The sequence below is a fragment of the Carya illinoinensis genome, chromosome 3 (genome assembly GCF_018687715.1).
Source record: "Carya illinoinensis cultivar Pawnee chromosome 3, C.illinoinensisPawnee_v1, whole genome shotgun sequence".
NCBI lineage: Eukaryota > Viridiplantae > Streptophyta > Magnoliopsida > Fagales > Juglandaceae > Carya > Carya illinoinensis.
The window spans coordinates 12,824,973-12,851,413 of record NC_056754.1 but is presented as its reverse complement, the minus strand read 5'-3'; the positions used below and the strand labels follow the sequence as shown (position 1 = coordinate 12,851,413).

Below are 26,441 nucleotides of genomic sequence, written 5' to 3'. Positions count from 1 at the left end.
TGATTGAGACATATCCATTTAAACCACTACAGCAGGATCACACTCAGGAACTAAATCCTAGCGGAGTGAACCCGCTCTGATACCAATTGAAAAAGTAGTGGTTCTACCCAACACTACACCTAGAGGGGGTGAATAGGTGTAATCTAATTTTTATGGCCTTTTGAAAATTAAACAAACAAGCAGTTAATAAATGAATTAAATAACACAAATAATCAACACATGATTTTGATCACAGAGTGGAAACTCATTTGAAGAACATTTTCAAAATCTAAAACCACTCCGGGTGTAAGGCACCACCTCAAATCCACTATAGAAATTTTAGTTTGTTACAACCAATTTAGAGACACTCACAAAACCTTTGTAGTAACTAAACTTGGCTTGCAATACTACGAGTGACCCACTCGATCTCTACACGCATGTAGTGTCGGAACTCCGACCTTCCTATAGCTTTCCACGAGAACCTCTCGATCTCTGCATCAACGGCAGCTCCGGACTCTTCCGGCCAACAAATGTCCACTTCAATGGACTCAAGTAAGAGTTGATTTTGAATGTGTTGTGGTGGAGAAATGTTTATCCAAGAGAGAATCAAACAAATGAGGGTAAGAAGTTCTTGGAGACCCTTAGGGTTTTTGCTCTGATTCTCCACCCCTAGAACAGAAGTTAACCTGTTCTATTTATAGTTCCCATCAAATGAGGTGTTCAAAACCTTACATTGTAAGTGATCTGGAACATTGGCTCGAGCGAAGTATCGAGCGAGGGTCGAGTGAGACAATCTGCCAAAGTTCGCTCGAGCGACCTGTCGAGCGAGTATCGAGCGGTCGACTCTGCCTGAGTTCGCTCGAGCTCAGTGTCAAGCGAGGGTCGAGCGACACACTCTGCCTGGGTTTGCTCGAGCTCAGTGTCGAGCGAAGGTCGAGCAGTTGAATCTGCCTGAGTTCGCTCGAGCTGTATGTCGAGCGAAGGTCGAGCGGTGCAATCTACCCAAGTTCGCTCGAGCGTTCCGTCGAGCGAGGGTCGAGCGAAGTTGCCTTCTTTGACCAATTTTCAAGCCTTTCCGTAACAACACTTGTTACAACACTATTTTACACAGGTTTTCACAAGAATATGTCAATACGCTCATTTTTCCCTCAATATGATTATTGACTTAGACATCGGATACATTCTCACAAACCTTCCAAGCCACTATACTCATTGATTGCAGGTGATTGTACTAGAGTGACAGTAAAACATGTCCATAACAAAACTGATAAAAATAATAAATTATATATTAATACGTGGTGTTAAGAAATGATAAATAGAACTTTTTTATTATATAATATTTCCATTTTTTGATTGTCGTAAAGATGTAGAATGAGGGTTGTCAGAGCCCATCATTTTGCTAGAACGGGGGAGATGGAGGGTTTAAACTTAGAACATTCACATCCAGATCTCCATAAAATTTTCTATAATTTAACTCAAAATAACATTTTCTTAAATTTATCCCTAAATTTTATTAATTTTCTAAAAACCTCCTAAATCTCATTCTCCATCTCTATATCTATTATATTAAATAATATTTCTCTATTATTTTTTTATTACTTTTTTCGCTCACTTCAATTTACAATCTTAACTATTAACTCTTTTATTTTATTATCTTCTTTTCAAATATCATTTTCTACTAAATATTTATATGATTTTGATTATCCAATACGGTATTATTTTTCAAACCGAAATTCGTATTATAAAAATAATAATTTTTTTAATATGTATATTTTCTAACGTGATGGCTAGAGCTGCAAATGAACCGAATCGAGTCGAATTCGAGCAAGGGGTCAAGAGCTCGTTTAGCATATATATCCGCTCGAACTCGACTCGAGCTCGAAAAATATTAAAAATTTCTGATCGAGCTCGGCTCGTATAAAATAAATGATGATCGAGTAGCTTGAGTTTATACGAGTTTATACGAGCTCGAGTAGCTTGACTCAAGATCGGTTAAAATCTGATCCACAATTTTATTTTATTTTTGGTTGGCTGAAGCACAAATGAGATTTTTTTTTTAAATAAATGAGATTATTTCTTTTAATCAATTTTAACTAGATATCAATGTAATATTGATTCATTGTCACTTTCCAATACATATGGCATCAAGAATGCCTAATACATTAAAGTCTTTTAAAAAATGACATAATTAAACTATTAATTTAATATTAAATATTCTATTATCATTGATATAATATTAAATATGGCCAAATAATCAAAATATGATTAGTTAAAAAAGTGTCGCAATCAATTAGAGTTGTTTATTTTTATAAAATTTTTATATTTGACTCAATAATTCTTTTATGAACTAGATAAATTATTATTGCAAAATAATAAAACATGTTACTTATACATAAACTTAAAATAACAACATATATTATTTTATATATATATTACTTATACAAAGTATAAAAAATAATATACACAACATATAAAATATATATAATTAAAGAATACATGTAAGTATATATGTAAATATATATATATATATATATATATATATATATATTACGAGTATTGTGACGAGTTCAAAACGAGTCGAATCGAGTTTATACGAATATTGTTCACGAGCCTAAACCGAATCGAGTCGAGTTTATACGAGTCGATCTCGAATTGTTCATGAGCGGCTCTGTTAATTTGCAGCCCTAGTGATGGCCAATTTTTTTTGTTTAGTACTCTTTATTAGTTTCTCTAATAGTAATACCTAGCCACGTATTGATAATAAAAAATTTTCTCATATCTGTAACAGTAATATTTTTTGTCATTCGGTAACTTTTTTGTCTTCTCTCAAACGGTAATAGTTTTTGTCCTATATATAATGGTAACTTTTTCCTCTATAAATACGCATATTGCTAGCATTATATTTTCACAAACTCAAGTCTCATTTGATCTATAGATCCGAAATTCAATAGTCTCCCATAATCTCCCACTCCCTTAATCAAATGGCTCGTACATTCTTTTACAAATTACTCACATACATATCCTCTGAAGATGATAACGATGTTGTTCTTAATGACGAGGCCGATGGACAGTCATCGAGGTATCATAGAAATTGCCATGATCGTAAATTTATTCGACGTGATCATATTCAATGGCACGAGTGCCTATTTCGTAATTATTTCACAGAAAATCCAGTATATTTCTCAAATCTATTTTGAATGAGGTTTTGGATGAGCTGTCCCCTATTTCTCTGTATTATAAATGAGGTAGATTCTTACGAGCCGTACTTCGTGCAGAAAAAAGATAATGACGAAAGACTCGGTTTATCTTCTATGCAAAAGATAACCGTAGCACTTAGAATATTGGCGTATGTGGTTACTAGAGATTTTATGGATGAATACATACGTATTGGTGAAAGTACTGTAACGGATAGCCTTAAAAAATTCTTTGAGACAATAGTAAGTGCTTTTTTGGATGAATATCTGTGGTCTCCAAATTCCAATGATATTGCCCGATTGCTTACTATTGCTGAACAACAGGAATTCCTATGAATGCTGGGAAGCATTGACTATATGTATTAGAAGTGAAAAAATTGTTCCGCAGCCTGGAAAGGTATGTACTCTGGCCACATCCGTGAACTAACAATTATTTTAAAAACAATTGTTTCATATGATCTCTGGATATGGTATGCATTTTTTGGTATGCCCAATTCACATAACGACACTAATGTGTTAGATAGATATTTATTTTCACGAAACTTGCTTAAGGGCGTGCTCCTTCAGTCAATTACACAATCAATGACAATAACTACACTATGGGGTATTACCTTGCAGACGATATTTATCTCAAGTGACAAATTTTTGTGAAGATGATTCCATCATCACGAGGGAATAAGAAGAAAAATTTTGTGAAAGCACAAGAATCCGCAATAAAAGATGTTGAGCGTGCATTCGGGGTATTTCAACAATGATTTACGATCATTCGTGGACCTTCTCAAATGTTCAAAGTGAATGCACTAACAAATATAATGAAAGCATGTATTATTCTACATAACATGATCATTGAAAACGAGCGTGAAGATAATGAGGGTTCGAACATTGAGTATGATCAACTTGATGATGAACTCTCGGAACTGTCGGGCAATCATACAACTAAGCTTAATGATTTCATCCAGCATCATCATCATATTAGAGACAGCTCGACATATCATCAGCTCCAAACAGATCTAATTGAACATCAATGACTATTATATTCCCAACATTAGGCATGTCACGTTATAGTATAGTATTTCCTTCATGTTAGTAGTGACTATGCTTGAGTTAATTTCCGCTGCATTTGTATTTCTTTCATGTTAGTAGTGACTATATTAATATTAATCAAATTTGTATTCGTATTTCCTTCATGTTCATAGTGACTATATTAGAGGTAATTTGTAATTGTTTCTGAAATTATAATAGCCAATTTCATTGCTTAAAAATATCAATTTATACCACAAAATTAAAATATAAAAATTTAGTATTAATAATATACTTATCTATCATTGTCCGAAACATAATAAACAAATAAATAAACTTTTTACCAAAATACAAATCAATCCAAATCTGCTGCAGCATTGCGTCTCGCCATGGTTTTTCTCTGCAGTTGATGGAAATATAACCGCTGCATTTCTGTTATGGCACTCATGTCCATCATCATAATGCACTGATCTGTTTCATTCAACGCAAGCTCTACTTTCTGCGCCTCCAACATCAGTCTTTCGTCCTCTTGAAGAATTTTATTTAGGTTTTTTTTTTTTCGATCAATTACCATCTTCTCGACCTCCAACCCCAGTCTTTCATCCTCGGGATGTAATTTTTTTCTTTCTTTTTCCTTGTCATACTTCATCTTCTAGGCCTTAAGACGATAAAACTCTTTCTCTTAGGCACGTGACTCCTCCAAAAGCGTATACTTCATGTTCCTGAGTTGGAAATGTTCCTCTGCTTGCCTGCCTTGGGCTTTTCGTTTTTCTTTCTTAGCTTTTCTTTCCATTGATCGGTCCAATTCGATCACTTCATTCTCCATCACATTATCCACATCAAGATTAAAAACTGAATCAACTGTAGCACTAGAACATCGAGTTGGGGTCGAGGACGGAGACATCGTCTTCCTTCGCTTTGGATCCTCCTTTGTGGAACACCAAATCCACTTAAGTTGATCTTTCAATAGGTGCTAACAATGCTTGAACTAGAATGAATATTTCTCTAACAATTAGTACATAACTTTAGCCTTATCAAACTTGCATGTAAACAAAAAAATACATGTTAAACCAGTGTAGGAAAAAATAAATTTTTTGTAAAACAAGTACGGAAAATTGAAAGTCTACATTATCTTACTTGGTCATGCCACTTTGATTTAATCCTCCAACCTAGGCTAGTTTCGTACAAAATTTGTTTGTCACCTTTTGAATAACCGACCACCGATGTATTAAAGACTTTATTATCCGTTCATTTGTGGTTTCTTTAAATTGTTGGAAGTACTCAAATATTTTTTTTTTTAAGTTGGGAGTATTTTTGGTCTGTTCCCTAGACGGCATCAAGGCTATAATTCAACCATGCGGAGACAAGTAACTTAGTTTCTTCGAGGGTGAAATTCGCACCCCTAACTAATTTTCTAATGCCAATATGATCGTTAGGGGGTATGGGTGGAGAGTTTTCAACAGTCATAGGAGAGTTTTCACTTTGCCCAATGTAAGTTTGGTCGAGTTAAGGATATTGATTTAGGAGGTTGGTGAAGTACATATGTCTAGGGTCTTTTGAACCCATCTCTAAAAAACACATTGACATGTTAGACACGTTATAAATAAAGTTTGGAGTTTATCCATCAACCACTCAGGAACCGAATGGTAACATTTTGGAAATTTGGCCACTTACTCATGGCTACAACAACCAGTTGTCACTACTTGTTGGTCGTCCGGGTTATCTAGCAATTGAGGAAATGACGATAAATTTCCTGTATTCCCAACAAGATTTATCATCATGACCGCCGATGGGGTTTAATTTACAAATTACTTCTCAGTAATGACATTACATTTGACAATGTAACAGAACTAATCAACTCACATATTCACACAAATAAACAATAAAACAATATACAAATCACAATAATATTAATAAGAGTATTACCATCCGGTGTATTTATATCGAATGTATAAATAAATGGGACTCAGAATTGTGTAAATATTGACAGCATACGTAAGCAAGGAGCCTAATATCGAATGGCTGCAAAACCATCATTCGAACCCCGATTACCTTTTATGGAAAGTACCACAAACTGCGATATGACCATCCATATGAGGATTATCCTGTCATATCGATGGGTCCCTATTAACACTTGTGAATTAATCCGCACTATAACACCATTACCACAACCTAATAACATCTCCCCTTCCTCGAGATATACGAAACACTGCGCAGGACCCAACAAAATTAAAAAATATTAATTAACTGCAAATATTATTATTATTTTATTATTAGTATTTTTTTTATCAAATTTTGCAGTTCGACCATTCATATATTAATTTATAATTAAATTATTTAATCTAATTACACCAATTCAAGCAAAACATACTACTTCATATAATTCTAGGCCACTGAATTATATTACCCCTAGACAAGGGAGCTTAGTCACTACTAAAATTAACATTGTCTGAAACAACAAAGTACTTTCTTACATTTTCAAGATGGTGGTGTTTAAACCAGGTAATTCATAAAGTTAAATGCTTTAAAAATAATCTAAAAAAACTCAGAAGATAACAAATGAATGGAAAGTTAATGGAAAGTCACAAAACAATTCTATGATCAAATCTGATGCACTCTAACAAATATACATTACTCACATTGATTTAAGTAGTAGTTCTACATGAAACATGCAAAGCAAACCAAACCCAGTGAAAATCCAAACATGAACTTGGGATAGGAAAAAATTGCAGCAAAACAACTATTTTCAGTAGCATTCCCTCAAGTTTCCAATTCACAATAGCACAAGAAGGGGATAAAGATACAAACAAAATCATGAAAAATAAGTCCATTAAAGTATATTGAAGATGTCCAATGGAAGCAAGTATTGATGAATTAGCATTTCAAGAACCAAGTTGATAATCTAATACTACAGAAATGACATTTTGGTCTCACGGCATGCAAGAAAAAATTAAAAAAAAAACCATAATCAATTGTGTGAACAGAACATCATTAGCATAACCAATGGGCTGGTGAGGCATAAGGACCAACACGATACACAAATAAAAAGATTAAGGTCCCAAAACTGTCATTGTCATCAAGGTGTTGACAGAGTTTAACCATAGATTCCAATTCTCAAACATTCAAATAGTTTTAAAAATAATATGGAGTAGAGATAAGAAATAGCAGTTTAGTGAAATCCAAAATGCATTAAGCATGATTAACAGGCAATTTTTGCAAACAACAAGTTCATCTTTCAAGAGGCTCTCAAATGAAATGTAAACAGTAATTTACACAAACAACAATTTACACAAACTTACATAGAGATAATTTTTTTGTCAAACAACTAAATTCTCCCTAGAACCAAACTGAAGGGCATGAAAAATTACTTCATCTTTCAAGAGGCTCTCAAATGAATATGTGAATATTTACACAAGTTCATCAGCTGATTTTTGTTTTTAAAAACTCAATAAGCATAAGTAAATAAAGAAGATGAACCAACTGTAATTGGAAAGATCACTAAATCCCACGAGAAGCTACGAGATGTACTATGAAACATGCATAATTTATTTCCAGCAACTGGCCAATATCAGAGCAATGATTGAGACGCAAAAATAAGCAAAAAAATTGATTCTGCAATTCCTCATCCAACTGAATATCAGAGCAAGGATTGAGCAAAAACAACAAATCAAAAAAATGTTCAAAATCATCGACATAATCAAGAGAAATATCCATGTGAAGGTCAAAAACCCAACGCACCAAATCCACCAAATTCTCCTAAAAACCAACAGCACAACACACCAAATCCTCAAAAATGTGAAATTGCAACCCTCTGTTTTTTATTTGCTCAAAGATTGATCTTGTTGGCCATGGGAAGAGATCTCTCTTGGCGTCAAGAGGAAGAAAAATGGGAAGAGAGAAATAGAGAAAGAGAGAGAAAGGAAAAGAAAAATAGAAGAAAGTGAGGGAAGAGAGAAACGATAACGATTTCACATTTTCACTTATAAAAATTGCCGATGGAGACCTGCATTCGAAACGGTGATGATCAGGAACCGAGGGAGGGGCCAACTGTTCAACACAAGAGAGAAGAAGACGCAGGAGGAAGGGGAAACCGAATGAGATTTGGCACTGATGAGGATGTACAGTAGATCCCCAAAAATGGGGAATCACTGTACAAATCGTAAACCCTAACTGCAAAATGGGGAATCGGATGAGAAGAGGTTTTTGTGAAGAACCTTATAATTTTTCCTAAATTATGGGGATAGAGGAAGGATGCAGACCTGGATAAGGATGTTATTTAAGAAGTAGAAATTGACTTCTTTTTGGGAGAAGAGCAAAATTGCATATTTAAACATGACTCGGAGATGCTCTATAATTTTTTATTTTGAAAATTTGGAGTTGCTCCATAAATAGTTTGGTGGTTGGTTTGGTTTTGTAGATGAGATAGGATTTGTAACATTTTGTTTTTCATAGTTAAAAAAATATAATTTGTTTTAGAAAATCACGGGAGTCAAAGTTCTAGTACTAAATCTAACTTAAAAATATATATTTATTTTTTTATTCTAAAAGAAGTGTTAAGTACAAAAATTTCTTATAATAAATAGAATCATTTTGTATTAAAATACTGAAATCATAAATGATAGTGCGCGGAAACTAGCATTTATTAAAATTTTTCAAAGTCTATGTCATGAAAATTATAATTTAAAATCTATGTACATGATCTATGCCATTGTCACACATTCCTAGACAAAATCTCGTTTTACAGCTCTACCTTTATAATAATTTTGACTTGGGGTGGTTTAAAAATATAAAACAATTCAAATAAATTGATAATTCAGTAAGAAACCCATTATAACGTAAACATACTTAACATAAATCTTTTTATAAAATATTTCATATTGAGAATTTAAAATCATGAATGTTCATACATATGCTATGACATGCATGACTTATTTTACTTATCATACTACCTCACACATTTAATCATGTATGTAAGGTTGTGCACTGACCTCACATTCTGCTATCGCAAGGGGAGCTGCTAATAGTATTTTAGCATATTATAGTAAACCATGCTTAGTTCTATGGCTTGCACATCCACCTATAAATTGTATTGATACCATGCATCTAAATGACTATATGATTAACTATTCTAAGTTTATTTTATACTTGATCTTATGAAGTTTACATGTCATATGTAACGTGAGGTGCATAATACATACATAACTATAATATACGAAATTAAATATGATGAAAGACATATTTGCAAATATCATGACATGCATAGAACGTAAACATTGGCTTCCAACTATCTGACTTTAATAATAATATATATAACTAATTGACGTATGCTAATTATAATTTATGATCAAGCTATTTATTTTGTAGTGTTGTTTTCTAGAATTTTTAATACAAAATCGATTACGATGAGATGAAAGGATGAGGATGGTTGTGATTAGGAGAGTGGAAGAGACATGGTGGCCTTGCCACATTTCATGGCGAGGGATACAAGGCTACAACTTATTGAAGGTAAAAGGAGACTTAAAAACAAAAAGTCTAGACTTGAAGAGTTAGTGCACGTACAATGCATGATACTCCATTTATAAGATGGTATGAATTGGGTTTACGAATTTCAAGATGAAGAGAATAGTGTGTTTGCAGTTAAAAATATACTTTAGTAGTTCATTTAATGTAAAATTGTGAGTGATTGAGATTGTGAAATTTCAATTAGTGATGATTTTAAATTAAAATAAATTTCTAATGACTAATATTTAAATTATAAAATAAGTATAACTTGTTTAATATATATTAAATGAGATTTAACATAGTTATTGAGTTGAATTAAAATTCATAATTAGCCTTAATAATTTATAGCTCGTAAGCTTATCTAATATGATTAATTAAATATAATTTAGGCAAAATAAAATTATCAATATTCAAACCTTAAAACTATTTAGCTGGATCGTTACAAGATCATCTCATCTCATCTCATATAATAATTACAATTTTTCTAAACCACTTGTATAAAATATAATAAATAATTCAACTTTTTTAAATCTCAAAATAAATATAATATTAAAAAATTATATTATAACAATATTTTATTCAACTTTTAATTTTTATAACATCTTATTTCATATCATCTGTGTAATCAAACGAGACCTTAAAGGTTTCTATAAAAATTTGGAGTTGCTCCATAATTAGTTTTAGAAAAACTCTATTCATCATCTCTATATACCACACTTTTTTTTCTCTGACCAAATTTGTGGTATATGGATAATGAGTAGAAGAATTTAATTAGTTTAAAAAGAATAAAACAAAAAAAAGTAAAAAGAAAAAAGTAAAAAAAATGTGGTTTATGATGTATGGGAATGATGAATAGCAAAGCTCTTAAGACTTGTTTGAAAATAGATATGATCCCAAAAACCTAATCTAATATCTTTTCCAAACATAATTCAAATACAAAATTTTCAAACTAATAATTATAACTTTTTCAAACTAATCATTACAACTTTCCAAAACTTTCACACAAAAAATAAAAAAATTCAACTTTTTTACATACTCAAACAAAAATCATATTATAAAAATATATTCTAACAATATTTTAATTTTCTAATATTTTTATTCAAAATTTTATCTCTCATTTCTCAAAACCTAAACAATACTTAACTTAAACTATTTCACTACTATTTATAAATTATCTTACCACTAATCACAAAATTTTCATCCCATTTCACTTTCCGAATGTATCCTTATCTTTAAGGGTTTCTATTTCCATGCACATTAAACTAATAAAAAAATAATTTATTTTAATTTATTTGTAATTATTTTAGGTAGAGCATTGATGAAAAGAAATATTGATGAGATTGTTTGGATAGTAATATTAAATGAGATAGTTTTAGATGAAATGTTAAAATTGAAAATTGAATAAAATATTGTTACAATATTATTTTTTAATATTATTATTGTTTTAAGATTTGAAAAAGAATAAATTGTTTATTATATTTTATATAAAAATTTTAAAAAATTATAATGATGAAATGAGATTATTATTTTTTAATTCAAACTGTCTCTAAATTATTCTTAAATATCTTTAAATTATTTGACTATTATTTTAATAATATTTATAAATTATTTTACTATTAAATAAAATAGTAGAAACGAAAAATTTATCAATTTTAAACCTAGGGGAAAAAAAGGGTTCAAATTTTAAATCCCAAGACCAATGCGGACCAACTGTCGAAAAACAAAAAACCCTGGCTACTCCGCGCCTCCGCTCGAGGATGAAGTGAGAAGGCCGGGACTCACTCTGTAGAAGTTGGAAGTCTGGTCAGGACGCAAGAACCCTAAGAATAGGCAAAATAATGCCACTCATTCGGCAGTGTCTGTGTCGTCCTCTCCAGTATACTCCCTTCTTATCCTCTTCCTCCTCCTCCTTTTCTTCTACTCCTTCACCCAGGAGATTAGGCCGTGCTTGCTCCCGCTCTCTCTCTAATGCCACCACTCTTTCCTTTTTGAAGCCGAAGGTCCCTCCTCCACCGGGTACTTACTTCCTTCGCCTCACCAGCCACTAGCAGACACTCGAAAACGCTATTTCATTTCCTGTTTGGTTTAAGCATATTGTGTATCCTCAACCCCAATCCATTCCTCCATTGTATAGCTTTTTGTTTATCTCATATTTTGCATATCAACTTTTTTTTTTTTCTCTTCTTTCTTGGCATTTTTTTTTTCCTTTTTTTTTGTATGTAGATAATAAACAAATGAAAAAGAAAATAAAATGGACATTTTCTTCTGATGTATTTTGCCATGTTGCTTCTATAAGTTATATAGACCATATGTTTGTGTTCTGTTTATGGGATTGAGGGAGTAGTTCTCATTTGTGAATAATTCAAGATTAATTAAATTCGAATTAAAATGATTTTACATTTACACCTATGACAGGGCTTCAAAAGGGGGGTCACACCAAAAGCCAGGGTTGGGTGATGGGCTCCAAGAACTTGTTCAAGTTCACTTCTTTCGAAATCCCATCAGTCCCTTCTTCGCACGGACACCTCTTTCACATCCGCAGACTCCTCTTCTCTGTCCATTCTTCGAAACCCTTTTCTAACATTCAACCTTTCCCCCTTAACACTAATGGGTTTTCTTCTATCTCTCATGCCAATATACCGCCTCCAGGTATTTCCCGCTTAAAATGCATACAATGTCATTATGGATTATATTGCTTGGAGGGCTTGTGGATACCGTCAGTATTTGTTAGGATTGTTTGAGAACTAAGGTTGTTTGTCAGAGCTCCTATAAGGGCTATGTTCCGTGTTTGAGTATTGTAGATTTTATTGTTGTTGGAGAAGTTGATTAGAGGACCAATATTGGTGTGGGTATATGTCAGTGGGAACATTTGGTTTATATGAAGAGGGTACCTTTGTTTGACTTGTTTTCCTTTCTGAAGTTTATATGGAGAACCCAACAGAAAATGGGCTTGATTCGGTACAATTGAAGATTCTGAAGCAGAAACTGGAGGAGCTGGGCATGGATAGTGAAATATGTGTGCCTGGGCAATACAACCACTTGCTTTGTCCAATGGTAATGTTAGTTTTGCTTCCATAATATTTTTTTGTCCTTTGTGGTAATTGGGTTTTTAAGTATTTCAAGGGTCCATTTGTTCTTACTAAACATATAAAATCTGTCATGTCATGTACCAATTTATTTGTATTTTCAAATTTCTTAAGTATATGAATGGAGTATGTACTTTGATGTTGTAATATGATCCAAAATATCAGCAATGTAGCTGTAGAAAGCCAGTTGCAGAAAATAATTGAGTTGAATTATGGGAGAAAACCTAGGTGGCAATACTTGAAGTAAAAATGAGGTTCTATATGGGAAACCATTTGATATGCCAGCTGTACTGCCTTTGCTTAGCAGAATTTGGCATTTAGACTAATGATTTTCTTGATTCTTTTTACTTAGGTTAAAACAAGTATCTAACATGGAAGTAAATCAAATAAATTGTTGGAGAAGTAAGTGTACTCAACAGGTAGCTCGATTTGTTCGGTTAACTTGTCTTTCACTTGTCATAGGCTGGTACCCTCTGTTGACTCATGTGAGTTAGGGCTAGCGAATCTAAGCAGATTTTGATTCTGCCTGTGGCTGCGGGTTATGGAATCCATACATAAGGAAGACACATTGGGTGCACTACCAGCATGTACAACCTGACAATGAAACATGCCCATAACATATGGTTTTGTCTTCATTTTTTTTGATAGGTAAAAGTAAATTTTATTGATATAAGAGGCATAGCCCGAGTACGCTAGTGGTATACAAAGAACATGCTTGATTACAACTAAGTACTAGTAAGAGTTACGAGCAAAGTACTAGTCAGCCACATAATGTTCCATATCTTCAAAGCACGTCTTGTTTCGCTCCAACAACACGCACCACATAATGCAGTGAGGGATCATTCTCCACACAACAACGATTTGGGCATTTCCCCAGATGCCTTTTCAGTAGTACATAAGATCCCTAACACTTACAGGCATGACCCATGCCACCCCCATCCTATTAAAGACCTCATTCCATAAACACTGGGCCACTTCATAGTGTAATAAGAGATGATCAACTGATTCCCCATCACTCTTACACAAATAGCACGAATCTGAAATAATGAGACCATGTTTTTTCAGATTACCCGAGGTGAGAATCTGCCCAATAGATGCTGTCCAAACAAAGAAAGCAATTCTGGGGCGTACCTTGCACTCCCAAATAGCCTTTCAAGGATAGCTATTACGTAGGCTATCATTCATATCATAACATGGGCTGTTATGTATCATTCATACTTCATTATAATCATACTTGCATACTTGTCATATCATATATTTCAAGTGAAATCGTGCCTTATCATATCATATATTTCAAATGAAATTGCATTCTTGTATAAAATGTCGTTATACAAGTTTCTTCACATAAAATCATGATTTTTCATAAATCTTTTAATGCATAACTCTCACATAAAATCATGTCTTTTCATAAATATTTTAATGCATAAATCTTCACATAAAATCATGCATGACTTTTCATAAAATATCTTGATGCATGTGTCATGCAACTAATGTGAAACTTATGCATAAAATCATGGCATTTATAAGTTAATCATGACTTGGGTACATACAAAGGGTTTTCAATGGAGGCTTACATACATAATACTTTTATAAAAGATATGGCGTTTACCGTATATATGTGTAAGGGAATGATCATGCCACTTACCTTGTAGTGTTAATCGAGTATTTCTGGAGCGAAGCTGATTACCTATAAAATAAACATAACTTATGTAAATTTTTAATTTATCACGTACTTCAAAGTTAAAACTTGGGATATTGAAATAATATATTTCCCTAAAGCCTAAAATCCTCAAAACCCTAAAATATTGTCACTCCTTAAATACATGATTTTCATATAATGTCTCCAAATAATTACCCGATTAAATCCTAAAATCATATTAACTCCATAATATTAACATTAAAGCCATAAATCTACAACTTTAATTTTCGACGTTCCATTAATTACCTTAAAAATAGTCTAACCTTTTTTTTTTGGAGTTTGAACTCTCATAAATCGAAATTCCCCGTTTAATCCATAAAACATAAATCTAAGCCCATTTAACATTTGTATAATCCATAAACCAATTATTTTAGGCTGTAATACTCACTGCATGACTTGAATTTGTGCTTACATAACTCACAAATATTTAATTAACCATCTGTGACTAAAAGAATGGGGCATATAAGTAATTTGGCTTAAAGGTCTTCAACTATCTATATGATATTGAGAGAGAGAGGAGAGCAGAGACTCACAGTGTTTCTCATGAGGGAAAACCGAGAGGTAGAGAGAGAACCGAGGGGTCTTTTCCAACGTGGAGCAATGGCTGGTGGCCCGTGGAGTAGCTAGCTGACGGTTGTCCAAGGTGGTTGATGAAATAGCTATGGATTGCTGTGGTGCAATGGCTCAGTGCCCCGCCTGTGGCTTATGTATGCTTGATGGAGTAGGGGGAGGCCCATGGTGTAACAACGACCAAACGAGGCAGTGGGTGGCAGCTTCCATTGTCGGCAGCAGAGTGCAGTGGCTGGTTTAGTTGTTCTGTTTTTTGTGTGCTAAAAAAGAGGATGTTTGGGCATCTTGTATGGTGGTGTTTGAGTGCGGGGAGGCTGTTGGCGTGGAGGAAGAGGGTGGTTTAGGGCAGTTCACGGCAGCTGGGCATTGTTTTGGGTGGTTCACGCTTGTTCCGACGTGGGCTTTGAGGCTGGGCTATGGTGCACGCTGGGTGGTTATTCCTATCTTGAGTGTGCAAATGGTGGTGCTACACCATCTCTGTTGGACTTCTAATTGGCAACGTGAAGGGGCTGGAGGGTGGCCTGCTGTACATGGGGAGGGGCTTGGTAGACCTGGCTGGCTGTATTTCATGGTGAGGGAGAGGAGGCCTGTGGCTGGGAGGAAATCTTTTGTGAAGGGTGTGTGTGCAGTGCGGCAACCTTAAGGCTATAGATTAAAGATGAAGACTTACATGCATGAGTTTAAACATATAGAAGGCAGTGGGTTTAAGAAATTTTAGTGTGAAGAGGACTGTAGAATTGTAACCCTATTGTGTTTGGAATTGAAGACTTTCATGGGCTTGGAGTTCATAAATAAACAAGGCCCTAGTACTCATTGGTTTGGTTCCATAAATATTAAATGGGCTTTTGTTCCATTATTTAGCCCAATGAAAATCTTATACTCTACCATAGTAATTTATGGGCTCGTGATCTTTCTAAAATTACCCTTTTAATATTATTTGGACTTCTATAATTATGGGCTTATTAGTATTCTCCAAAATCATCAACTAAATCTTAACAACTTTAAAATAAAATTTTGGGCCTTTGTGCTTAACTAAATCCCAATAAATAATAACTCGCAGTTTATCCAATGCGGCCCATAAAAAATCCAACAACCTCAATAACTGAATAGCCCGTGGACTATTCCAATACGACCCATTAAATTTTTCCATATTTCATCCCTAATAATATTAGATCAGGTCGTTACATAGGACGAAAATATTTTAACTCGAAGCCCCATGTTTCTGAGGGATGAGAGCAATGAAAGCTGCATTGAGCCATTTTTCAAACCTCTTGAAGAATAGAACTCCCGAAAGACCTGCATAACATCTTCTTTTACAATATTCCAACAAACTTGGAAGAATGCCATCGGAAAACCATCGGGACTAGGAGCTTTATTTGTTGCCATCACTAACCGCATGATGCACCTCATCGGGACTAGGACTGCAATAATCAAGCCAAGCTTGAACATCCTTAACTTGCATGAACTCAGCTCAAATACAGCCCTATTCACAATGTATAGTATTTAGAAAATTTTTCGGCTACATTTGCTGCAAACTTGAAACAGACAATCCTGCACAATATTTTACATTGCAAAATAAGTGGAAGTTGTGCCTCTGTAACATTTCCAGTGAGTCCTACTTTCCATCAGGGCTTTACGTATTGGCAGCTGGATTTGATTGGTGAGTTTCTTACATTGCTGTTAAGGACTTGGCCATGGAAGATGAGGTAGGGGGGACTCTGTCTAGGACTGATCAATTTTCACAAAGTATTATCTTTTTTTTTGATAAGTACAAAGTATTATCTTATATGGCTTTGAGGGCTCCCAAACATATAACATCCCTTTGAATGAGATTTGGTGTGCTTTGGGTCTTCTAAAGTAGCTTTTCATGCTTGCAATGGTACTCTTTAGAACATTTTGACCAATTTTATTTGTAAGAGAGAACAGTTCTTTTCTTTGGTTGTATAATTATAAAAAAATGGAGAAAAGATGAATCGTCTATTGTTACTCTGCTGAAAGAGCCTGACATCATTTGTGCTTTTTGTATTCTCCTTGATGCCTGATGGGAACATCCTTCACTGTCCCAAAATCAGTATATGAGTTATTATGTTTTAGTGTGAGTTTCTGAAACAAAAGGAATCATTTTGCTCAGTGAAGCTGCCAATTCAATTAGAAAGAATATGAAGAAAGTAGCATCTGCTGGTTTTTGAAAATTATCTGAGCATTTGATTTGTTTTTTTTGATTGGCACTGTGTATCCGGGAATAGCGTCCCGACTAATCCTAGGAGTGCACAGGCCCTCGGCAAGGAGTTTCTCGTAAGTGCTCCTCGGGTAATTCAAGGGGAAAATCTCCTAGTTCGGTGGCCCCTAGAGATTGTTTGCGCCCAAGGGGATTTGAACCTTGAAAAATCATATTATGTTGCAGAAATTTTGGGCCATGGGTATATTTTTCTACCATAAAATGGTTCAATTCCAACTTAGATATGCATTTGGGCATGGCTTTTCTTTTGAGTGTGAAAAAGTTTTGTTCATTTTTTTTTTTTTTTTTTTTCCTAGTACTAATTTGTATTTATTTGTTGGTTAATTCTGGTATGTTAGTGCAATGGTGGGGGTTCAGAGGAAAGGAGCTTATCTCTTTTTGTTACAAATGATGGGTATGCTTCTTGTGCTTTTTTAAGTTTATTCTTAGCCAAATGCAAGAATTTTTATGTTGCACATATTTGAGTGTTCAGGGGTGCTGCTTTATGGATGTGTTTCCGTGCAAAATGTGGATGGAAAGGCAGTACAAGAGTAAGATAGTTCCTCATCTCTGTGTGGTTCGTATCTGTCCCCGGTTGTGATTTTGAAAATATCTAAACATGAAGGTCACTGGCTAGTGTTATCCCCTTGGTTGCAGGCAATTGCAGATAGCAGCAGGCCATCTTCTGGATCTTTGAGCCAGTTAACCAGACTTAAGAGTAAAAGAGAAATCACAGTGGAGAGTCTGCAATTAGAACCACTTTGTAATGAGGTTGTAAGCTTAACTTTTTTCTACCACTTTCCCTTATGTCAGATTGAAGTCACTTCAGATGGTTTGGGCTGTTGCTGTTATGTATCCCTAATAATTTGCTTACCCCTCTCTCCATAAAATAATGCATTTGTTCATTAGTAAATATGTAACAGAAGTAGTCTCATCAAAAGGCACAATTTGTCATTTTATTCCCAATTACATGGAAAGAATTTAGTTTGTGGATCATTTTCAGGTTTACTGATGTGGACCAAATGATGCTTCTAATTGTTGCTTTTTACAAATGCATATTAGTTCCATGCTTCTGAACCTAAATAGTAGCATGGTGTCCTCATTCAGTTGCATCTTTGCATACATATATATTATTATTCATTGACTTTAACAGTCTCTCTAGTTTTTTTTTTGATACAAGGGGGCGGGGGGTTTTGAATCTAGGCTTTCCATTTGGAGAATTGGGTCATATGCCATTAGGCCATCAGGCTCTTGGCAACAATCTCTCTAGTTAGGCATATCTGATGTATACTGCTAGTGTACTTCGTGCCTTTTTAATTATTCATAAATATTATCTTACATATAAAAAGAAGACATTAGCAGGTGCCAGGGTCTCTCTAGAAACTAATATTTTGGGACGATGACCAAGGATGTAAAATCTTGTTTCATGTATTCTACAAATCAGAAGAAAAAACTCTAGAAGCTTTCATTTCTGTGGTAGTGGCAGAGAGAATTAAGTGTTTAGGCATCCAGTAGCATACTGTATGTGTTTCTTCTTCAAGACAATTTTTGGTACTGTATAATGTAGATGCTGCTCACTGTTTTTTTAATGAGCAAAATTTATTAATGAGCAAAAAAGTGCAAACCTGGTACATAGGTCATAGCCCAGTTAGCAAGAAAAGAAAGATTAATAAAGTGGCGAAAACTGTAGCTGGAAGAGCATATGTATGATGAAATCCAACGATAAAGTGTTCTTAAGAGAAATTCTTGAGCTCCTTCACAGTCTTCTCACAATTCTTGAAGTTTTGGTTGTTTATTTCTCCATATGCACAATCCCAAGGGGTTGGCCCATGTGGTGAGGCCTTGGTCTTGGGTTATCATTCCCTTCAAGGTCCAAGGTTCAACACCTCATGGGTGCAAACAATCATTTGGAGCCACACCTCCTGGTGAAAACTTTTGAGGGTGCGGTGCACAGGATAAATCCTGCAGGGGTCAGTCCGAAGGGCCCTGCCTTGGAGAGGTTCCCCGACATACGAAAAAAAAATCTCCATATGCACCATATTAGGCAGATTATGATCATTTTCTACAAAGCTTGACTTTATCGACTGTCAAACCGACCTTTCCAGCATGTGGAAAGGTCCATCACTCGTTATGGTGTGTCCTAGTCCAATTTAAAAGGGCTAAATACAGGTTGCCATGAAGCACTAGGAACGTCACAGTGTAGTAACAAATGATCTGTGGTTTTCTCATTAGCATTCTTTATAGATGAATATGACTAATATTGTTGACATGCTGACGTATTTTCTTAAAGAACCTTCTCTGTTAAATTGTCAAAGATGGTTTTGGCCTTCAACTTTTACTGTTAAAAAAATTGTCAAAGATGGTTTCCATTATTCTTCTGACTAATTATTTGGGTTGTATGGATTAGTGATAACTAAGCGCTTGCAATCAGGGAATTTTTTGTTTTTGTGTGATTCAAGTAATGCCACAATACTTTTTTCTTCAAAACCTAATGTGACTAACTTTCCTGACGGTATTGTGAAATGGATGTTACCCAATGATTTTTAGGGAAGAATGTAACTAGTATGGTCAACATGCTGTTGTGGTAGAATGTTGCAGACCCATTTAATTTTATTCTGAACAAGGCCACTTCTTTGCATTCTTCCAGTTTATTTTCTAGGTGAATTGTGGTTGAAGAACAATTGAGAATTGACAATGAAGGATAGATTTATCCTATTTTGTTTGCTGTAGCTTGTACTGAATATAATATTATTTTTATTATTGCAGCTAGTTGCTTATTTTGCCGAGCGGTTAATATCATGGAAAACACTGCAGAGAAATGCAGTAATGCAGAAGAAATCTGGTGATCAGGTGCACAGTGCTTCTGAACAAACCAAAAGAAAACTGATGCGTGTTTATTATATTGCTGATGGCAGTTTTTACTTATAAAAAAAATGATGACTTCAGTTGTGTCTAGATTAGAGCGAGATATTAATGTGGTAATATAATGATTTCTATAATGAGTCCATAGAAGTTTCACTTATCAAAAAGAGGGAAAAAACTAGAGCATTGGAGCATGAAGGCATGACTACCATTTAGTGTTCTGTACTTTATACCTATCTTTTTAAATAAAATTCGATACCTTTACGTATAAAGAAATGATATCTATCTTTTGTAAAGAATTTATTCCATTAGGTGAATTCTTTTCACAATAGCTATCTTATATAAAACAAAAACATTAGCAACGTTTAATAAGTCCATATTTGTCTATGGGTGAGAAAGAAGGGGTTGCATGGTTATTTTTTTTTGGATCAGTCATCTGGATTCATTTCTGTAGCATTTAACTACCCAGTAACATACATGAAACTGATAGTTTCTTTACATCGAGTTAAATAGAATTGATAGTTGTGGTTAAAAAAAGATGAAGGTGGAAAGAACTGAGAATAAATTCAACTGTACGTTTGAAAGAAAATGGCACTTTTATTCTTCTCAATTCAGAAGTAGGAAAAGTGAGTTTAGTTTTTAGTTTTTTTTTTTTTTTTTTTTTTCCCTTGAAACTGAAAACTTGAAAGCTCAGTTCTAAATAACAAAACTGGCAAAATCTAGCCTAAATGGGACAATAATTCTGTTTTTCTGATTGCTTCTGTAATGTTACTGGCAGATTGCAATTGCATTTACTTATCGGCGAAATGGAAAGCTTGTTAGTTGCAAGTATCGAGACATTAGCAAGAATTTTTGGCAGGTTTGATCATAACAATTACTCTAGCTATCTAAATCATGTGATAAACATGCAATGTTTGATATGCTGAGTGAGAAAATAAAAAGGAAAAGAGAAAGGAAGGCATGGTTTATATTGTACCATAGAATCTATTATTATAAAAGTGTTTTAGATTGATGGGCAAAACCTCCTACACTTGAAGTTCTTTTGAGGAAATTATATTAGCTTAGAAACCTGCGGGTGGGATGATGAAAACTTCTGATCATTGCCCAATATGTGAGTGGAAGTTATCCATTTACTATGGTTGTCTAATCAGGAGTCTTTTGTGGAAAAACTCCAGAGAGTAATTGAAGGTTACCTTCTGTTCCTTTAGTGTGTGATCTTGTAGCTCAGAAAGAAAAAGGTGTGGCCTTGTAACATGTTGCAGTTGAGGACTTCTACTTTCTCCTAACATGGGCTTGAGTTTTTTGTTAATTCTCTCGTACCGATTATGATTACTTTCTTGGTACGTCATAACATGTTTCTGCCTTAGATACTTGAAATTGAACTGAATCAATTGTCTTATAGATCTGCTTTTATTTCAGGAAGCAGACACTGAAAAGATCTTTTATGGGCTTGATGACATTAAGGGGAAAAGTGATATCATCATTGTATGGCTTCCATTCTTCTATAATATTAAATGACGTCAACATCATCTCATCCTATAATTATTATTTTGCTTAATTATTATAGGTTGAAGGTGAAATGGACAAGCTTGCAATGGAAGAAGCTGGATTTCGAAATTGTGTGAGTGTCCCAGATGGTGCCCCTCCATCTGTTTCTACAAAGGAGTTGCCACCTGAAGAAAAGGTCTTCTCTTCTTAAAAGTCATTTAAAAGAAGCAAATTAGCCATTTAAAAGTCATTACCAATAAAAAAAATCTGAGTTGGATCAATGCTATTACTTTTTATGAATGCTAATCTAGTTATATTTTTGTTAAAACTTGGATTTTGACTGTGTCCAAAAATTACCCCCATAAAATGACGTCGCTTTCAACAGGAAGGATGTACTCACATTGAGAGAATTCTAACATAATGGGTGCAAACAGACTCTTGAGACCTGTAAATGTCTACTGTTTGAGTAAATACACCAATCTCTCTTGAGCTTTGACTGTTTGAGAAGTATCATAGACTTAGCTCTTTGGAAATGATGCTCTGTTCCCTAATAATATTTTTTCATAATTTAACAATATATGAGCGGTGCTAAGGTGTATTTATTACATGGATAAAAACTTCAGGGGGCATGGGGACGTTTCTAAAAATAGAAGCCCAAGTCTTGAGGGGGGTTGGTAGAATTTATTGTTATCAATGTAATTTCCCGTACCATGAGCCTCAGTTTGCTGCTTGTGTTCTTGTATGAACGAGATTGTTATAGTGTAAGCTTCACTCAGATGGAGAGATGGGCCTTACTTTATTTATGTTCTCAAGTAGTTTCTACTATATATATATATATATGTATTTGCGTTGCACTCTTGGTACTGGATGTTTGTAATATAAGCCCATGTTTAAATTTTTATCTAGCTACTTTCCATGCTACACTCCTTGTGTGAATTGAACCCAGGATGTTTGAATATGCACAGCTCATCCCAAGTCTGCCTTTTCACAGCTAGATTGCACCGACAGGTCCTTACAAAAGATTTTAGCGAATGGAAAATTTTAGAAAGAGGCATATTGTAGTATTCAAGTGGTATTGTATGTGCAAGCAAAATGGGGAAACCATCGGTCATTTTCTACCACATTGTGAGTTGGATAGAGGCTTGTGTGTTCAGCACTTTTGGATTTGAGTGGGTTGTGCCCTAGAGGATGGAGTTGTTGGTATGTTGGTGGAATCCTTGTGGAAGTCTTGGGCCTCATTTGAATAGTAGTGAAATGATTTGTGAATGGTAGTGAAATAGTTGAGTTAAGATGTTTTATGGGGTTTTTGGAAAAGAGAGAAAAAGTTGAATAAACATATTATAAAGTTTAAATATGATTAGAATATATTTTTTTAATATTATTTAATACTTCCTGTATACTTGGGCTATGCCTATTCTTGATAATAAAATTCTTATTAATTATCCAAAAAAAATATTATTTTTGTTTTGAGATTTGAAAAAATTGAATTGTTTTGTGTTTTGTTTAAAAGTTTGGGAAAGTTGTAATGATTAGTTAATGATTAGATAAAAAGTTGAACATTTGAAATTGAAAAGTATTTTGTGTTTGTGGTGTTTGGATGTTGAGATGAGATGGGATGAGATGAGATGAGATGGGAGCATCTTGCAATCCAAATGGGGCCTTAGAAATTCAGATGTTTGGAGGATGACCCCTTTGTGCTTGATGTGGTGTGTCTAGCAAGAATGTGATTCCTGAACTTTTGAAAATCATGAGAGACGGTGACACAGTTTTAACCCATAAATTTCAACAATGTCTATGCTTGGATGGCTGCTCATGACAGCTTCTAATTATCTAGCCTGCTGGACTTCAAGTTGGGTGTATCCTTTTGTAAATTTCCTGTGTACTTGGGTTGTGTCATTGTGCTATTTTAATACAATTTGCATTACTTATTAAAAAATCTTTACCTAATGCTTTTGCTTTGCATTTTTGTAAACTAGGATACAAAGTATCAGTATTTGTGGAACTGCAAAGAGTACTTGCAGGAGGTTGGTTGATATAGGTCTGCTGCTTTTAATTAGAACTTGGAATTGTAGAAAGCTTTATTTTTATATTTTATTGGCATTGATAGGCATCACGTATTATACTTGCCACTGATGGGGATCAACCTGGTCAAGCTTTAGCTGAAGAGCTTGCACGCCGCCTTGGAAGGGAAAGGTCTACATGATGTTTTATGATTATTCTATACTATTAATCTGAAACAATCTTTAGAAGGCTTCTTAAGAATATCTTTTTTGGACCATGTGATGCAGATGCTGGCGAGTCACATGGCCAAAGAAAAATGAAGTAGATCATTTCAAAGATGCAAATGAGGTCAGTTATTTATGTCTGCATAGATGTACATCATTACGTCTCCTTGAGGACAGACTGAAGACCTTATTCTGAGCCAGATATGCTTTTTTTTTTTTTTTTTTTCCCTTCTCAGCCTGAACCAGATATGCTTACTATAATAAGATTGAGTTAATTAGGTTTTCTAAAGCCAGCAAGTTTCTTGTTGTAGTATTATGTATATCTAACCATATGAAGCTGGGGACATGTTTCTGTGGTTTCCCTTGTTTGTAAATCTGTTATCCTTGAATCAATAAGATGCTGATATGATATATATCATGCTGATGAGCAATAAATATTTTCACACAATAAGCATTGCCTATTCATCATGTGGTATGATCATGGTGTACTTTTGGGACTTCCACACATTCTTGTCTTATCATTGATGGGCCCTGACATGGAAATTTTATTCTGAAAAGCCATTTAAGTTGTAACCGGGTCATTTGCTTTGAAATTATTGGACTAACCCTTATCTCTGATAATCAGGCTCACTAACCTTATCTTATCTCTTGCAATTATGTGCACAGGTTCTCATGTATTTGGGTTCTGATGTACTGAAGGAAGTCATTGAGAATGCTGAATTATACCCTATACGTGGATTGTTCAACTTTAATAACTACTTTGATGAAATTGATGCCTATTATCACAGAACTCATGGATATGAGTTTGGTCTCTCAACTGGGTGGAGGGCTTTGAATGGGTTATATAATGTAAGTACAAACCTGCATTATAATTTATTCAGTCTACAGGTGTTTTGTGGCATTAACTTATATGACTCTATTTAAATCGGTAAACTTTTCTGACTAAGGCCTGGATTGGTTAACCAAAACTAAAAATCTCATTTCATCTCATTACAATTTTTTCAAATCCCCATACAAAATATAATAAACAATTGAACTTTTTTAAATCCCAATATAAAACTAATATTAAAAAATTATATTATAACAATATTTCATTCATTACTATTCAAAACATCTCATCTCAGTTCATTTGTGTAACCAAACGGGACCTAAGTTCTTCTCTGGTGACAATATTGTTAAGCCTAACATGAGTCTTATGTTTAGGTTCTCCACATACAAGATTTAGAGCTATTTGGGAATGGTTTCAATTTGTTCTGCCTTCAAAAAGTAGGGAATTGCAAGTGGATACATTGATTTTTTACATGCTTGGTAATCGGTTTTTAAGCCTTTTGGAAAAAAAGGGAGAAATGTGTTTGGATGCATAATGTGAAATAGAGGTCTTATTCAAAAAAGGCCTGGTTCATCATTGGTAGTGATATTCTATATTCTGCCTATGCGGGGCTATATTTCATGACTGGAAAAGTAATTGAAATTAGATTTGTACTTTTTTATTTAAAGAATTATTATTATTATTATTTTTTTATAATTAATAAGAGAAATTTTATTCAAGTAAATAGGCATAGCCCAGGTATACAGGATGTATACAAATGAGAAAAACCTACTTACAAGCTGAAAACTTTATTTGTATAACCTCATACGGTGCCAGTTATAATTTTCAAATTGGCCCAAGTCTCTAAACTGATTAGTCTAGTGATTTTGTAAGTGGTTTTCTATAGTTATAATTGAAAGAGATCAGTCTAGTATGATTTGTATTATAACAAATAAATTGATCAGGATTATGATTTTTGAAGATATAGTTTTTTTATCTGTAAATGAGAACTTTATTAATGTGAAGATATAGATTTTACAATAATAACAAATGAATTCATATCTAAATATAAACAATCACAAACTCTCCAAATTCCTAGTAGTCAGTATGTTCTAACCATGCTCACAACTCTTCATATTACTAATAGTATGTTCTAACCAGCAGAAATGCACGTGTGGTTATGTTGGAGCGTAGTGTGAAAACATTCTGCTCTTGTTCAGTTGTTCTAAACGTTATTTTAATCAGGTTGTGGCAGGAGAGTTGACTATAGTAACTGGGGTTCCCAATTCAGGCAAGAGTGAGTGGATTGATGCTCTCATGTGCAATCTTAATGAAAGTTTTGGTTGGAAATTTGCACTTTGCTCTATGGAGAACAAGGTAAGTCAATTTATGGTCAAATTTGATTTCGAATATATTTTTTATATGGGGCTATTATGATATTTGTGTACGTTCGCATCAATCTGTGGAAACTCTTCCCTACTGGGATTGTACTTGGTACATCTTCTTGTTAAATTTCTCAAACCTGTACCTTGTACGTCTTGTTAAAACTCTTCAGGTCAAACCTCTCTCTCTCTCTCTCATGAAGCACCAGAAATAATCCATTAATCCATCCAATTTTTTTGTTTTCTCCTTCTCTTTTTAAATTTTCTTTCCATTTCTTTTTCCTTCTATCTTTTTCTGGGGTTGGAGTTTTTTAGCAAGATGGGTAATGTGGCCAGATTATGGGTAGACCATAGAAGCAAAGTTGTTTACTTTTAGCAGGAAAGGTGGAAATCTCTTTTGTATTTATG

The 26,441-nt window shown here is 34.1% G+C and overlaps 1 protein-coding gene across 3 annotated transcripts in view; it reads left to right on the top strand.

Moving 5' to 3' along the window:
• Window positions 1-11,385: 11,385 nt before the first annotated feature.
• Window positions 11,386-26,441, top strand: part of LOC122303305 (twinkle homolog protein, chloroplastic/mitochondrial) — a 39,962-nt gene continuing 24,906 nt past the window's right edge. Inside the window, exons 1-15 of one of the 3 annotated variants that reach the window (XM_043115020.1) lie at window positions 11,386-11,711; window positions 12,111-12,344; window positions 12,616-12,749; window positions 17,628-17,683; window positions 17,762-17,819; window positions 17,926-18,039; window positions 20,035-20,118; window positions 20,909-20,989; window positions 21,550-21,615; window positions 21,698-21,814; window positions 23,595-23,642; window positions 23,726-23,811; window positions 23,907-23,967; window positions 24,510-24,692; window positions 25,897-26,028. In XM_043115020.1, coding sequence (XP_042970954.1) covers window positions 11,534-11,711; window positions 12,111-12,344; window positions 12,616-12,749; window positions 17,628-17,683; window positions 17,762-17,819; window positions 17,926-18,039; window positions 20,035-20,118; window positions 20,909-20,989; window positions 21,550-21,615; window positions 21,698-21,814; window positions 23,595-23,642; window positions 23,726-23,811; window positions 23,907-23,967; window positions 24,510-24,692; window positions 25,897-26,028 — 1,632 coding nt within the window. In that variant the 5' untranslated portion in view covers window positions 11,386-11,533. The remainder of the gene's footprint in view (window positions 11,712-12,110; window positions 12,345-12,615; window positions 12,750-17,627; window positions 17,684-17,761; window positions 17,820-17,925; window positions 18,040-20,034; window positions 20,119-20,908; window positions 20,990-21,549; window positions 21,616-21,697; window positions 21,815-23,594; window positions 23,643-23,725; window positions 23,812-23,906; window positions 23,968-24,509; window positions 24,693-25,896; window positions 26,029-26,441) is intronic. The other 2 variants (XM_043115019.1, XM_043115021.1) reach the window with 2 other exon arrangements.